We start from the raw sequence: 17,141 nt of genomic DNA, 5'->3' as shown, positions 1-17,141 counted from the left end.
ACTCTTACAATAACAAATCTGTGCAATATTGGAACGTGCAGTATCTTTTAGAATGTGAAGGAGTGTATGTGTATGTGTGACTGTGACTGTTTCTTTCCCTTACTTTTTTTAAAATTATTTATTATGTCTGTTTTTTTTTTGTTGTTGTTTTCTCCGTACTGCGCTGAAGGGTGGAACCTAATTTCGTTGTTAACCATGAGAATGACAATAAAGAGATTCTTATCTTATCTTATAAATGATTGACATGTTTTTTCTCTCTTGGTGAGTCAACAGCAGAAAAGGAAACCTCAGTCAAGCCTCTACAAGCTGTCAGACTGGCTCTACTACATATTTGATCCATGAGGTGTGTTCAGATTACAATCTACCTGACACTGACTTTACCATTAAAAACAAGAGTCAAGTAAAACATTTTAGACAAAGTTTGTCTTCAGTCTTAGACATCAGTGCTGAAAATAATAGTACAATAATTAATTAGATCAGTAAAACATATAAACCACATCTGACAGACCCTCCCACCATCTCCCAGTCTGCTCCCAGTCTGCTCTGCAGTCTTCCAGCTGTGAGACACAAATCTGTACTGATCCCTGGTCGGGTCTTTACCTGCTGAATCACATCCACATCAAATCCAAGAGACTTTCCAGCTTCATGTGGAGAGGAAACCCAGAGAGAGAAGACGCCACTGCTTCTCCTGTTGCTCCGAGGCTGCAGTCACTTCCTCATGACTTCAGTGTCACAGTGTGGAAACGTCAGAGTCAGAACCTTTTCAAGAGCAGGCTTTAGAGTGTGTGTGTGTGTGTGTGTGTGTGTGTGTGTGTCAGGGCAGCAGGTGGGTGGGGATCTCCACAGTCCAGACGTCTCTGCAGCCTCTGGCGGGCAGCGGCGCCTGCAGCCAGCGCGGGTTGGTCAGACGGGTCAGGTGCTTCCCCTCCAGACCAATCAGAACAGCCGATCTCTCCAGCTGCCGCAGCTCCTCCTCCGGCAGGGAGGCGGGGCACAGCCAAGTCCCGCCCACATCCACCAGCCCTGCAAAAGAAAAGGGAATTAACCCGGTGCTGCGTTCAGGTGCTGCGGTGTGTTTCCACCACACGGCTGTGCTCTGACGCCGCGGGACCGCGAGGCAGCAGACTGCTGAGGCCCTGAAGGTTTCAGAGGGACGAGAAACAAATCCAAACGTTTCTGGAGCATGACAGGTCCAGATTCTACCTGCTGCAAAACCATGCGAGTCGGCGAGTCTCAGCAGGCCACCCTGAACTCCTCTTTCAGAACATAAAAAACACAATCTGCTGCTTTGACTTGGAAATGACATGAGCTCAGTGAGGAGAAGCAGCGTGTTTTGTTGTTAGTCTCTGTGAAATGACAGAGAAACGCTCTCCACCAGGGGGGAGACTCATGTTTGACTTTTAGGTCTCTATTTTCCCGATCTGAGCTCCGGGTCTGCAGAGCCTGGTGCTGCTGCATTCAGGGCCTGTCCAGGCATGCCTGCCAAGGTAGGCCACTATTACTATCTTGATAATGAGCTTCAAATAAAATAAATACACCAGATGGACACAAGAGACTCTGCTGCGTCCACAGCGTGGTCCACATGCACACAAGTCATAATCATGATATTTCGTACAGCGCCTGAAGGCAACACCGTGCACACTGACACCCAGCAGGAGTGAGTCTGCAGGGCGGGAACAGTGAAGTCCCCCTCCAGTCATGTGACACACAGCTGTTTAATTTAACTCCAAAAACTAGTCATAGAGCTGTTTTGTTCCGTTAGCTAGTCCAGTGATTTTATGAAAAACCCTAGGACAAAGTGCAAGAGCAGCAAACTCAACTGATTTTGTATCCTCAGTTTGTCCTGAGTGAGGGGGAAAAGTCCCAAGAAATCCCATTGGTGGAAAGTTTTGAAAATCCCCTCTATATGACCATATAATACCAAAAAAACAGCCTTTTAACACACAGGGGAAAGGGGTTCAACATTTTACTTTCAGATATCACTATAAAAATTCACAAGATGATTACACACACCAAGACAAGAAAAAAAGTCAATTACAAGTTCTTTGAATTATTCTGTTTACACATGCATATCACACATTATCTGATCTGATATGCACTAATAAGGAATATAAGGAATAAATGCCAGAACAGATATTTAAACAGTGAATTAAAAGGTTACTATATACCTTTTAAAATGTTGAACCCCTTTCCCCTGTTAGTTAAAAGGCTGTTTTTTGGTATTATGTGGTCATATAGAGGTGATTTTCAAAACTTTCCAGCAATGGGATTCCTTGGGACTTTTTCCCCCTCACTCAGGACAAACTGAGGATCCAAAATCAGTTGAGTTTGCTTCTCTCGCAGTTTGTCCCAGGTTGACCCCGATTTTGGCCTAAAATTACTGGACTAACATGTGTTTGAAGTATTTCCATATGGATTCACCAGAAAAAACACATATTTTATACTGCTTTCACTGTTCATATAATAATTTAACTGTGCAATAATTTATACCTGTAGGACGTGACAACTATTGAACAGTGCAATTATTGTTGCAAAATTCCTGGAATTTTCATAGTCGGAAAATTTCCATGGGAATTTTTGGAAATTAACGGGAATAAATGGGAATAAACGGGAATTTTCAGGGAATTTTTGTGAATTTATATTCACTGCATTCACCTGGTCATACACATGTATACATAATAAACATTTTGGTTTGTTATAAGCAGATATGCATGCAAACATGTTACATTATAATTAATTTCCAGGGAATTTTCGGGAATTTTCATAACTGGCAATGAGTCTTTTACATCGCTATGGAGGAATTTTGGCCAACTCCTCTTTACAGAAATGTTTTAATTCAGCCAAATTGGAGGGTTTTCGAGCATGAAAGGCCTGTTTAAGGTCATGCCACAGTATCTTAATTGGATTTAAGTCTGGACTTTGACTAGGCCACTCCAAAACCTTCATTTTGTTTTTTTTTTTTTTGTTTTTTTAAGCCGTTCAGAGGTGGACTTGCTTGTGTGTTTTAACCCAAGTGCGCTTGAGTTTGAGGTCATGAACTGATGGCTGGACATTGTCCTTCAGGATTTTCTGGTAGAGAGCAGAATTCATGGTTCCATCAATTATGGCAAGTCATCCAGGTCCTGAAGCAGCAAAGCAGCCCCAGACCATCACACCACCACCACCATGTTTGACTTTTGGTATGATGTTATTTTCATGAAATGCTGTGTTAGTTTTATGCCAGATGTAACGGGATGCACACCTTCCAAAAAGTTCAACCTTTGTCTAACCCACAGAATATTTTCCCAAAAGTCTTGGGGATCATCAAGATGTTTTTTTGACAAATGTGAGTTCAAGGTTCAGGTTTTCTCCATTTGTTGGATAATGGCTCTCACTGTGGTTCACTGGAGTCAAAAAGCCTTAGAAGTGGCTTTGTAAAGCTTTCCAGACTGATAGATGTCAGTTACTTTGTTTCTCATCTGTTCTTGAATTTCTTAAGATTGCAGCATGATGTGTTGCTTTTTGAGATCAATTACTTTTACACATAGGGCCAGGTAGGTTTTGATAGCCTTTTTCCCTTAATAAACGAAATCATCATTTAAAAACTGTATTTTATATTTACTCGGGTTATCTTTGTCTAATATCAGAATTTGTTTGATGATCTGAAACATTTAAGTGTGACAAATATGCAAAAAAATAAGAAATCAGGAACTTTTCACAGCACTGTATGTCCCCCTCAGCAACTAAAAAAAGTGGTGATATTATTGCTGACATTCATTTTATTGATTATTGTTTTTTTCCCCATTCACCTTAAGTTAACAACAACAAAAATGAAAATTTCCAAATTTCCCAAGCTAAAATTTCCCGAGCCGAATATTCCTGGGAATTTTCGGAAAAATTGGAAAAAGAGTGAAAGCAAAAATCTCCTGAAAATTTCCAATATTCCAGAGTGAAAATTCCCACGGGAATCTTCGGAAACTTTCCAGGAAATTTACCGGAAACTTTCCACCCCTTTGCAACACTAAGTGCAATACCCCTGTGTGTATGGTATATTGAATATTTATTTTTTCATATACTCAATTTCTTATTTCCAAATTTATTGTTGTACTATCTTCGTAGGATTAATGCACAATTTTATACGTCATGCACCTTTTTTTTCTTTTTTCGAAAGTTCTAAGGCATATATTTTGATATTTCTTATGCTGTTTTCTATTTCTTTTAATTTTTTAACTCTTGTCTTTAGAGTCTGAGCAGCTGCACCTGAGCCAGTTTTCAGTAAAGTCGTCCTGATTATTTTGTGGGTGCCTGTTCTTGGTGGGAATTGTGTGTGTGTGTGTGTGTGTGTGTGTGTGTGTGTCCTGAGTGACAACCAGCTGCAGGATTCAGGAGTGAAGCGTCTCTCTGCTGGACTGGAGAGTCCACACTGCAGACTGGAGGCTCTCAGGTCAGGATTCTTCAACCTGCTCAACACATGACCAGTTCAGTCCTGATTTCCATGCAGCTTCATGTCACTGAACACATTCCTAAGCTGTGTAGGTTTTTGTGAAAACACAAAGCAGATGATGTGGTGGACTGATTGTGTTTGTGATGGTGTGCAGGCTGTCAGGCTGTCTGCTCACACAGGAAGGCTGTGCTTCTCTGGCCTCAGCTCTGAGCTCCAACCCCTCCCATCTGAGAGAGCTGGACCTGAGCTACAATCATCCAGGAGACTCAGGAGTGAAGCTGCTCTCAGCTGGACTGGAGGATCCAACCTGGAGACTGGAGGCTCTCAGGTATGGAGAGACACACACAATGTCTTATAGAGGGCTGAGGAGTATTGTTTCATGTTGAATGGTGGATATGAGTGACGTGGTCTGCTAAATCCTTCATAGGGAAGGTTATTTACTGCCCATGTTTCCATCCTCAAAGAGAATCTGCTGCTCTGACTCTGTTTCTTCCTCCAGGGTGGACCATGGTGGAGAGCAGAGGTTGAAACCAGGCCTGAGGAAGTGTAAGTGTGGATTTAGTTTGATTCCTGAACACAAAGCAACAAACATTCAGCTGTTTAGATGGTGCAGCTGCAGTTTCTGCTCTTTGTTCTCAGCTGCACCCTTCCGGAAAGAAAATATATTTACCAATATATGAAATGCAATGTATTGTAATGTATTAGAATATATTACATTTAATATGCAAACAACAATGTATAGAAATATATTATATATTTGAAAATGTCTCAGAAATAAATGGTGTAATATATAGGTGAATCATATATGTGGCATATATTTATATATTGCATCAATATATTGCAATATACACTATATTACCAAAAGTATTCGCTCACCCATTCAAATGATCAGAATCAGGTGTCCTAATCACTTGGCCTGGCCACAGGTGTATAAAATCAAGCACTCAGGCATGCAGACTGTGAAACAAGACATTTGTGAAAGAATGGGCCGCTCTCAGGAGCTCAGTGAATTCCAGCGTGGAACTGTCATAGGATGCCACCTGTGCAACAAATCCAGTCGTGAAATTTCCTCGCTCCTAAATATTCCACAGTCAACTGTCAGCTCTATTATAACAAAATGGAAGCGTTTGGGAACAACAGCAACTCAGCCACGAAGTGGTAGGCCACGTAAAGTGACGGAGAGGGGTCAGCGGATGCTGAAGCGCATAGTGCAAAGAGGTCGCCGACTTTCTGCACAGTCAATTGCTACAGAGCTACAAACTTCATGTGACCTTCAGATTAGCCCAAGTACAGTACGCACAGAGCTTCATGGAATGGGTTTCCATGGCCGAGCAGCTGCAGCCAAGCCACACATCACCAAGTGCAATGCAAAGCGTCGGATGCAATGGTGTAAAGCACGCCGCCACTGGCCTCTAGAGCAGTGGAGACGCGTTCTCTGGAGTGATGAATCACGCTTTTCCATCTGGCAATCTGATGGACGAGTCTGGGTTTGGAGGTTGCCAGGAGAACGGTACATTTCAGACTGCATTGTGCCGACTGTGAAATTTGGTGGAGGAGGAATTATGGTGTGGGGTTGTTTTTCAGGAGCTGGGCTTGGCCCCTTAGTTCCAGTGAAAGGAACTTTGAATGCTTCAGGATACCAAAACATTTTGGACAATTCCATGCTCCCAACCTTGTGGGAACAGTTTGGAGCGGGCCCCTTCCTCTTCCAACATGACTGTGCACCAGTGCACAAAGCAAGGTCCATAAAGACATGGATGACAGAGTCTGGTGTGGATGAACTTGACTGGCCTGCACAGAGTCCTGACCTCAACCCGATAGAACACCTTTGGGATGAATTAGAGCGGAGACTGAGAGCCAGGCCTTCTCGACCAACATCAGTGTGTGACCTCACCAATGTGCTTTTGGAAGAATGGTCAAAAATTCCTATAAACACTCTCCTCAACCTTGTGGACAGTCTTCCCAGAAGAGTTGAAGCTGTAATAGCTGCAAAAGGTGGACCGACATCATATTGAACTCTATGGGTTAGGAATGGGATGGCACTTCAGTTCATAGTATGAGTAAAGGCAGGTGAGCGAATACTTTTGGTAATATAGTGTATGTTTAATATATGGAAAAATACAGCAACAATTGCGCATTTCATATATTTGCCATATATTGCAATATAAATATATAATATATGTGTTCATATATTGACTTTTATATGTATAAAAGTCCTCCATAATGTATTTACATTTATGTGATGAACACTGGGTTAATATATTTATAAATACATGATCTATGACATTCCAATTATATGGGAACATGTATTGGAAATATACGTAAAATTACAGCTGCTGTGCAGCGATGGGTGGGGTCCAGGCATTTTTAGGAAGATGCTGCTCAGTGATCAGTCACACTCACGCAGTTTGGAGCACATGATTAAGATGTTCACATTACAATGTGGATTCTGCACCAGTCAAGGTTTGAACCTGCAACCTCTGGAGCCAAAGACAGTCGTTTACCGCCCTGAGCTAATTGGCAAGTAGCAGCTCAGTAGCAGCTTGACAATTTGACTAAGCCAGTGGTTACATTGTGTTTTCCTGAAACTGAATAGATACCAAACATAGCAAAATAAAATTGCTCTGCTCTCTCAATCATGTTGTAACTAGAATATCTGATGGAAAAAATTTTTTTTTCATGGACTGATAATTATACTTCTACCGACTTCTCAGTCATTTTTAACTGGCAGATGTTTCATTTCAGCTGGGGGTGTGTCATTCCAATTTAACGTCAGCTCCGATTAATGTGGCTATGCAGCAAAGGTAAGGACAGTAAGCAGCCACATTAAGGCTGAACAGAGTTATAGAATCACCTTTTCAGACTGTTATCAATTTACCTCTGAAATAAAGACGACAGTTTTCACAGATGTGTTGATTTATTAAATGTTCATTGCAATGTACAGACGCAAACAAACTGACAAATTAATTAAATAAATGGCCCAGGAAACTCATAAAGACTAGACAAATGAATAACGATTAATAGGCTAATTAATAACTGATAACAATATATGGCCGCACATCTCCGTGGAAAATCTTACAGGTAGCCTACTGTCCGTGGTGCTGACTCCGCTGAGGCACTTTATTATAGAAATTAAAATTCACGGAGGATCTTGTTTAGCTCTTGTTTACTTAAGTTGAGAAATCAGCTGTTTGCCTGGTGTTTGTCAGGTAGTCTTGTAGACATTTGACAGATTGCTCGGTCGGATCTACGCAACGCAGTCTCGTGTTATAATTTAAAAAAATCTCAAGTACCCCCTGGAGTTCCTCTAAGTAGCCTACCCCAGGCGTACGCGTACCCCCATTTGAGAAACACCGATCTAGACAACAGGGAGATGATGTTAATTTGTTTTTAACAATGATTGATTGGCTCCATAAGTGAAAAATTGATGTTTAAAAATGCCATTTTTACATTGACTCCAATTTTTCACATGAGAGCAAAATTCAAAATGCTGTCAAAAATTCAGTTTTTGAGATACAATTCTGAAATTTGCCACACATCATCAACCATGACTCCAGAATTTTGTCAATTTTTTTCATGAACATTGAAGATTTATTTAGCAAGAATTTGCGGGTATATGTTTACAGTAGCGTTTACAGTAAAACATTTTGATGCACTGTAGGCTTAATTTTTGATAAATCAAAAATCTGTGAACATCGTTTGTGTAGGACAGTCTGAAGATGCTCTGTAGCAGGTTTGGTGACATTTGAGCAAAAATTGTGGGAGGAGATAGGTTTAAGAAGTTTTGCAGTTTTTGAAAAAAAAAACAGAGTGATGGCTTCATAATTTGCAATAGGTTTAAATGTACAAAAGTTTCTTCTATATTGAGGCTACAGTTTGATGAAAATTGTGAAGCTGTAGCACATATGGTTGATTTGTTATGAATTTTCAAATTTTTGAACTTTAAAGGCTTGCTATAGCGCCACCATCAGGACTATTGGCTTGAGTTTGCAGCTGAGGTAATCTGGCATGGGACTGGACCTTTGTGCAAAGTTTGGTGAGTTTTCACCCATGGGAAGTATGATTTCCTCGGAAGAAAGAAGAAGAAAGAAAGAAAGAAAGAAAGAAAGAAAGAAAGAAGGAAGACGTGGGAATACAATAGTGTCCGGTGTCCTAAGCTGCCCGGACCCTAAATATATGCCATGCGTGGTCCATGCATATGTTATGGTTGTTTATTGGAAAATATGCAATGTTAAGAAAAATCCCAATATATTTTTTTATATATTATGTTGCGATATATATACATATATGGTATATGCATATATTGCAGTATATTTGAACATATAAAGACAAACTATTGCATGTAAAAATATAGTGCCGTTTTTGGTCTTGATTGCAATATTTTTTTTTTATATGTATCAATATATAGACATGTATGGTCTATGCATATATTTCAATATATTGTAAAATATAAAGACTAGTTCCAATGTATGGAAATGTATTATCTAATATATCACATGATATTTTCCAGTATACTGCAATATATTTTTGTTTCATAAGGGCATGCTTACACCAAGTGAATAATAATATAAATCTTCATACCTCTATAACGCCATATATGAAATGTAAATGTAGTTTAGTTTGTGAATAAATGGCTCTTCCAGATGTGAAGTGAATTTCCACAGCAGTTTGTGACGTCCATCCATTCAGATCCTGCTGTGAATGAAGAGGACGGCTGACACCATGTGTCTTCATCAAAGAGTTAACAAATCAATAATCAAACTGTTAATAAATCAGCAGATAATCACCACAGCAGGTCTGTTGTGTCTTGTTCACTCTATCAGATTCCTGTGAACTCAAACTGGACACAAACACAGCAAACAGAAGACTCGTCCTGTCTGAGGACAACAGGAAGGTGACATCAGTGGAAGAGGAGCAGCCATATCCTGATCACCCAGAGAGGTTTGAGGACTGGAAACAGATCCTGTGTAGTGATGGTCTGACTGGTTGCTGTTACTGGGAGGTCAAGTGGGAAGGAAAGGTTTATATAGCAGTGACTTACAGAGGAATCAGCAGGAGAGGAGACAGTGATGACTCTGGGCTTGGATTTAATGAAAATTCCTGGAGTCTTTTCTGCTCTGATGGAAGTTTCTCTGCCAGACACAATATCAAAGTGAACAGCAGGCTTCTGAACTTTTAGAAATGGCTTTGAAATCCACAGTTTTGAGGAGTTCTCATTCCAGAGCTTCTTGTCCTCCATGCCAACACTGTAAACAGCTGAGAAATATTTCTCATGAATCACCGTCCATCCACCGTCCTCCCTCCAGGCTTCTCACTGTCAAGTCCAAGGTCAAAGGTCAAAATAAATCAGCCAGTCCAAAGTAATGATGCTCCCTGAAGGCTGAGTGGAGCAGTGCATAGTGTCCCTGTTGAGGAGAGGGAAACCCTGTTGCTGATCAGCAGTCATTAGCTGAGTGAGATCACCTGCCTGCAGTGCTCCAGCAGAATCACTCTGCACCTCAGAGTGGCTTCAGCAGACAACAGAGGGAAACACTGTTCAGCTTGGGTCAAACCACAAAGAAGCTACTGGTATGGATTAACTGATTATATGGACTCTGACTGATAATGTTTACTGTGTAACTGGTTTAATGATTTGATACAATGATTAAATGAAATAGCAGCTCATCATGTTGAGTAGCAGTCAAGTTGCCTATAGTTTCTGTTTAAAGTATAATGCTGCGGGTTACATATTTGTTGTCATTCTTTAAGGTTAATTGATGGTAAATGCTAGTGAATGTGTGTAAAATTAAAATAGCAAATATGCACTGTAAAGTTAAAGTTAAATTACTTAAAATATTTAAGTGAGTTAATACATTGTTTTCATTGAAAGTGGTGATTGTAAATTTCTGTTTCCATTTGAAGGTTTTCAACCTGATTTTCCTCCTATGACAAAATAAAAGCTGGAGAGAGGAAAAGAGTTGTCCTGTGCATACTTTCTGGTTGACCAGGCCTGTTTCAAGTTTGGGCAGAGGCTGAACAAAGAAAGTAAACCCATGATAACTTGACACTCACTGACTCTTGAGCGCCAAGAAATGCCTAGATATATAAAATGTATTATTATTATTGTTATTATTGCTATTATTATTATTGTTGTTGTTGTTGTTAATACTTTGTTATAATATTGTATACAGACTGAAATGACTGTGCTGCTCTTTGTATCCCTTGGCTCGATGTATTTTCAATATCGTTCAATAAATCCACTTCTTTTAGGGCTTCAGTATATTTTTGTCCACAAGGTGGCAGTCTATGGGCTGCTTCCAGCTGTGCCGGGTTCAGCCTAACCTCACTGTGGCGGAGGAAGATAACAAACATCATGAAGGTCATTTGTCACAGAGCAGCAGAAACACCAAACTGGTTCTCCTGACAGACAGTGTGAGGGGAAAAGCTGCTGGTTTCCAAACGCGCTCATCCTCGCCACTGGTGGTTCACTCAGGCTGTGGTACCGTGCGGTTAAAAAACGCTGATATTTTCGTCTGTTCTTCAGGCGGCTGGAGCGACGTGACATGAATCATTTATTTCACTTTCAGGGGTGCAGGTGTGCTTCTCCTCTGTTCTCCTCCTCTCTCTGGATGGGTTTGCAGGTGTGACTGCTGTGTGATCAGAGCAGAGCCCCGCCCTCCTTCTCACAAGACAGCAAAGCACATTCCCACCAGATAGACCCCAAACTGAAATTACAGGTTTTTCCAGTCGCTTTACCTCCTCTGTCAGTTCAGAAACCCTGGTATCAAAACAGTAAATCCATCGGCCTGATGAGAGGCTCTCTGGCCAAAATAACACATTCTGTTTTCAAAAGGCTCTCATGGCAAAACATTTCATCATGCAGGAAAAGCACATTTTGTCAGCGCCCAACACAACTAATCCAGCCACTCACTCACTTCATACTCAACACCAAAATATAACTCACCCTTTTCAGTCTGAGCAGCTTCAACCTTACTTTCTCCTGTGTGTATTGCAGTCATTTTTTTTTTTTTTGACAGTTTACACAGTGTAAAGGACCATAAAGATTAAGATTGAGATTTTGTGTTTGTTTATTTTAAAACATAACATGGGATGGTTTATGGGCATGTCTTTAATTTATTTTGTTACATCTGGAACGTCTCAAATTTTGTATGTTTTTTTTTTTTTTTTTTTATGTGACTTGTATGTGCGACCCAGAAACTATTCATCTGCACCATTGAAATTTGTCCCAGTAAGTCCGTAGTTGCACAGCTTTCAAGGCAGCCGGCAGGTGAACAATACCTCACTTGTGCCTGATGGTTTATTGTCGCCTCGCACGCAATTCACATGCTGTTGAGCTTCGTCTTTTTCGCATTGCCATCTTCGTCACCTGCGAACCTGGCTTCGTTTGATTCGTCGACTCATTCAGTCAAGGTCGTAAATCAATCACAATCTAAACAGAGACTGCAGAAGCGGTGAGAGACTGTGGTTAACGCTATTATCACCCAAACGAACTGTCCTGTTAACAGGATTATTCTATGACGAACTGAATTGCTGCTTGGTGATTTTTGACTGAGTTTGCCATGTGAAAATGATTAAATGTTTGTGTTTGAAACTTGTGTTTAAATGCTGATGGATTTATAGCCTACATAAAATTGAATGGTTATTGCAATGTTTCAAATATTGAAAGGTTTAGGCTGAAATTGTTGCATATGGTAAAAGTTTTATTTGAAGGTTAAACAATCAAGCTAAATGTGCTCCAAGCAAAATTCCTCTTTGTCACTGGCCTTGCCTCTCTCGGCTACTCACTCTCCACAACAGATGAGCCAGTCAGAAATCCTGCTGTATTTACTATAAAATGTTTGCACCAACAAATATACAAATCTGTATCTCTACTTTATTTAACAAACGTTTTATTTTTACACAATAAATGCTCCAACACACAAATACATGAACAATCTAGCTATTGTATTTACATTTACTTTCCCAATTCACTTCTTATTACACTTTACCAAAAAAAAAAAAAAAGATTTATGCTACTTTTAACTATTTTCAAAGCTTTATTAGACAAGCATTGTACAAATTTATACAACATTTATGACTAGCTGGCTATTATATTATTATCTTCTTACTTATGAGACACACTATATCCCGAACACTACTACTATCCTTTTCCAACTATAACGGAGCACCTGCTGTCATCCGTTAAAAACATCGGAAAGCATCTACTGACTTTTCCATTATTTGGCCTTCTTTAATCACAATGAGGCATCTACTATCCTCCGTATACTTGTTTTCTCTCGTCCGGACAGACGGAATATACCATGCTTCACACTATCCTACACACTTCCACACACACACACACACACACACACACACACACACTCCCTGCCTCACACTTGCACACACACACACACACACCCTGTCTCTTAATTTCTCTGGCCTTCTCCAGGCTCCACACACTCATACACACACTCTCTGCCTCTCTCAAGGTCGGTGAGGATCTATGCTGCTCGTCCCGTTTCATACAGCGTCGGCAGTGAACAAAGCTTTGCCAGCCCCCTACTTCATATAGAGTCTGCAAAAACTTTTACTGCGAGGCCTACTCTCCCTAAGCAGGAATTTTTTCTCGACGGTATAACTAAATCTACATAAAAACAAACAAAAAAATACAATCCCTACCGCTTGCTTCTGTAAAAGTTATCTATTCTTGACTACTTTTTATTTTCAGCCACATTCAATCTCACCCCTATTCTCATAAATCTCACTCTAACCGTACACACCAGATAAAACAGCTGTCTATAAATCACTTCCCTACATACACAATCCCTTCACATACAACTTTCAGAACTTATCTCAAGGCTACTCTCAGTTCTCCTCTACGCTTTCTTATAAACGAACCAAAACCCTTTCTTTTCTACACTCTCCTCTTATGCTGTCGTATACACATACCAGAACCCTCTTCATTTCTTCTTTTTCTTTATTCTCTTTCCTATTGTTTTCTCCTCTATGCCGTTATTTTCACTTACCAGAACCCTTTTTTCCTGTACTCTTACTACTATTGATAGCCAAATAAGACTACCTCCAAAAATCAGACACACAAATAACCACCAAACTATCAGTAACTGCAACACAAGCCCTTTCACTCTTGCCGCACCATGGTTAAGCATACAATAGATTCATGCAACATGCAACACAACAAATACATGCAACAAACATGCGTGCTCTTAACTCTGCCTTTATTTTGTTACTTTTTGACACATTTAATTTAGTATTAGGTTCTTTTGGAAGAGGGAGAATTACCTTTGACCTGGGCGGACTTCCTGCACTCAGACACACTCAGAATTGAGCAGAAAAAAAGGTCTGCCTTACCTTATTTTTGTTGCACACTTAGTGTCTCTGAGATGCATTTCGTCTTCCAAGGTCACAGGTCCCATCACCTCCTGGCTGGCTCACCAAATGATGTGGAAACTTCTGTCCAGATCAGGCCAGATTGACTGCAGAAAACTTCTTAGGCTCGGTACCAAAAATCACCAATAAAATCAGTCTTGTTTGTAGATCTTGGACTTGGCCGATGCTTAGAGGTCCCTTTTCTGGATAAGAAAAGGCTGATTGGACACATTCAAACTAGGTCAGGCTTTGATCTGCATTAAAGCATGGCATTAGTGGCCAGTGCAGGTGGAGCTTTGCTCACTACAGAATATCACTTGATCCTTGTGGGCCTCTATGTCAACCCAGTGAAAAAGCATCATCTCACTGCTAGGCCCCTGCTACAAAGCATTGCTGATACTGCTTAAGCCCAAACGTTTCTAGACTAATGCTGATTTATGTTTTTCATTATGAGCTCTCTTATCTTTATTACCCTACAGTGTTGATATTTTTCAGGCTCAGAATTACCTCTACAGGACCGAAGAGTGTGTTCCAACTACAGGGGGATCACACTTCTCAGCCTACCCGGGAAGGTCTGCGCCAGGGTACTGGAGAGGAGGACTCAGCCGATAGTCGAACCTCGGATTCAGGAGGAACAATGCGGTTTTCGTCCCAGCCGCGGAACACTGGACCAGCTCTATACTCTCTGGAAGGGTGCTTGAGGGTTCATGGGAGTTTGCCCAACCAGTTCACATGTGTTTTGTGGATCTGGAGAAGGTGTTCGACCGTGTCCCTCATGGTACCCTGTGGGGAGTGCTCTGGGATTATGGGGTCCAAGGCCCTTTGCTAAGGGTTGTTCGATCCCTGTACGACTGGAGCAGGAGCTTGGTTCGCATTGCTGACAATAAGTCAGACCAGTTCCCAGTGCATGTTGGACTCCAGCAGGGCTGCCCTTTATCACCGGTTCTGTTCATAATCTTTATGGACAGAATTTCTAGGTGCAGCCGGGGGCCGGAGGGAGTCCTGTTTGGGAGTCACAGGATTTCATCGCTGCTTGTTGCTGATGATGTTGTCCTGTTGGCTCCTTTGAAGCAGGACCTTCAGCAGGAATTGGGGAGCCAACATGGCCGTCTGCTGACACGCCGATGACATCACAGCAGGAGCCTGGCAGCAGCTGAGCTGCGATCAGTATTCCATTAAGTGATAACCAATCACAACCTGTATTTATTCAGTTTTCACTGTTTTACGGTTTATGAGGCATAAACATTTAAATACAACACAATATCTAAATGTCTAAATATCTAATTTTAATGATCATGAGTATAGTTTTCTTGTGTTTTTTTTTTCAGTTGTTTATTTTTGTTCAGGCAGGTAATTTTCTGGTAACTGCCTTATCATTTTGTTTTGTTTGTTTCACTGTTACTATAATGTTAATTAAACATTTATTAAAGCAAAACAGTAAATTTTGATGCTGCAATTTGCAATTCGCTACAAATGAATATCAGTGCTAAATATCAGTGATCAGTGTCCTGGATTACTAATAATCACTATCACCATCGGTCCTGAAAAATCAGTATCAGTAGATTCCTAATCAATATGGAACCAAAGCTGTTAGAATAGAATAGAAGCCTTTATTGTCATTGTGTAATACAGTCAAATTGCAGGTGCCCTTCCACAGTGCCATATACAAACCCTGAGCTATACAAACGAATGAACAACATGAAGAAACAAATTACAATAATCCAGAAGAATTAAATGAGGAAATACATGGAAATACTTTCTTTGTCATACATTTCTCTGTTTGGGTAATTAATCCAGACCATTCGATGTTATTAGAGGAGAAGTTCTTGTGGCAATAAAGAGCTTTTATTGTGGAAGCTGCCGCCTCACTGGCCCTAATGTGGGTCCTCACGTCCACTCTCTGCTGTCCCTCGGCTCCAGGCCTCACCAGTTTGGTTCAGTGCCTCCTTAACAGGGCCGCTCCTCTGGACTCCCACGTTAAACCGTCCAAATCACAAGCCACTGCAGCCATTGGCTCTACTGCCTTCACTTGGCTGATTTATTCTCACTTTAAACAAAATGAACAAAACATTTCCAAGTCTAATATAAGGTCAAAGACTGTGCTGATGTCCTGTTCTCCACACGTTTCCTACACCCCCCCTCACAGCTGATCATCATCTGATTAATCACCAGACATCCAAAATAACTGCTCAGAGGATTCATTTGACATCAGGTCATGTGTTAAATCAAAAGGATTTACATCACGTTGATAAATGAGAGAACTGTGAGAAGACAATATATTGTAAGATTAATGCACATATTTAGACATAATGGACATGGTTTTGTTTACAAATTCTAAGGCACATATTTTTATATTTCTTATTTTTTTCCTATATCTTATAATTGAATTCTTCTCCTGAAAAAATGAGCAATTGTAACTGACCAAGTTTCCCCTCAGGGATCAATAAAGTATTTCTGATTCTGATTGTTCCTGAGGGTTTTTTCTGCTTGTAAATAGTTCAGTAAGTTTATAAAAATGTCTTTGCAGTGAACTGTCATGTCAGCAGCTGTCTCTGATCAGCAGTGTGAAGACGTGACTCTTACTCCTCAGATCCGACACAGAGACACTGAGGAACCAGACCCAACCCTAAAGCCCGGGTACAGAGGCTGAGTGAAGGTGCTGCTGAAGGTGTGGAGGTGGATCAGTCTGTCAGAGGAGACGCTGTAGAAGGACAGAGAGCCAGCAGGCCAGTCCAGATACACTGCCACTCTGTCAGAGGAGGGGACAGGGATGACTGTTGTTCTGTTATTGTGACTGGCAATGAAACTTCCATCAGTGCAGATCAGACTCCAGGAGTTTTTATTACATCCAAGACCACAGGCATCACTGTTTTCTCTCCTGCTGATTCCTCTGTAAGTCACTGCTATATAGACCCATCCTTCCCTCTCCACCTCCCAGTAGCAGCGACCAGTCAGACCATCTCTACACAGGATCTGTTCCCAGTCCTCAAACCTCTCTAGGTGATCAGGATATGGCTGCTCCTCTCTCCCTGCTGTCACCTTCCTGTTGTCCTCAGACAGGACGAGGAATCTGTTTGCTGTGTTTGTGTCCAGTTTGAGTTCACAGGAATCTGATGGAGAGAACAAGACACAACAGACCTGCTGTGGTTATTATCTGCTGATTTATTAAAAGTTTGATTATTGATATGTTAACACTTTGATGATGACACATGGTGTCAGCCGTCGTCTTCATTCACAGCAGGATCTGAATGAATGGACGTCACAAAATGCTGTGGAAATTCACTTTACATCTGGAAGAAGCAATTTAAACACAAATTAAATGACATTTCCACTTCATATATTACTTCACAGA

The 17,141-nt window shown here is 40.8% G+C and overlaps 1 protein-coding gene across 1 annotated transcript in view; it reads right to left on the bottom strand.

Moving 5' to 3' along the window:
• Window positions 1–787: 787 nt before the first annotated feature.
• LOC115357308 (protein CXorf40A) overlaps window positions 788–17,141 on the bottom strand; it is a 66,493-nt gene continuing 50,139 nt past the window's right edge. Inside the window, exon 2 of the mRNA XM_030048738.1 lies at window positions 788–1,023. Coding sequence (XP_029904598.1) covers window positions 815–1,023 — 209 coding nt within the window. The 3' untranslated portion in view covers window positions 788–814. The remainder of the gene's footprint in view (window positions 1,024–17,141) is intronic.

The sequence above is a fragment of the Myripristis murdjan genome, chromosome 1 (genome assembly GCF_902150065.1).
Source record: "Myripristis murdjan chromosome 1, fMyrMur1.1, whole genome shotgun sequence".
Taxonomy (NCBI): Eukaryota; Metazoa; Chordata; class Actinopteri; order Holocentriformes; family Holocentridae; genus Myripristis; species Myripristis murdjan.
This window is presented reverse-complemented; position numbering and strand designations above follow the sequence as displayed.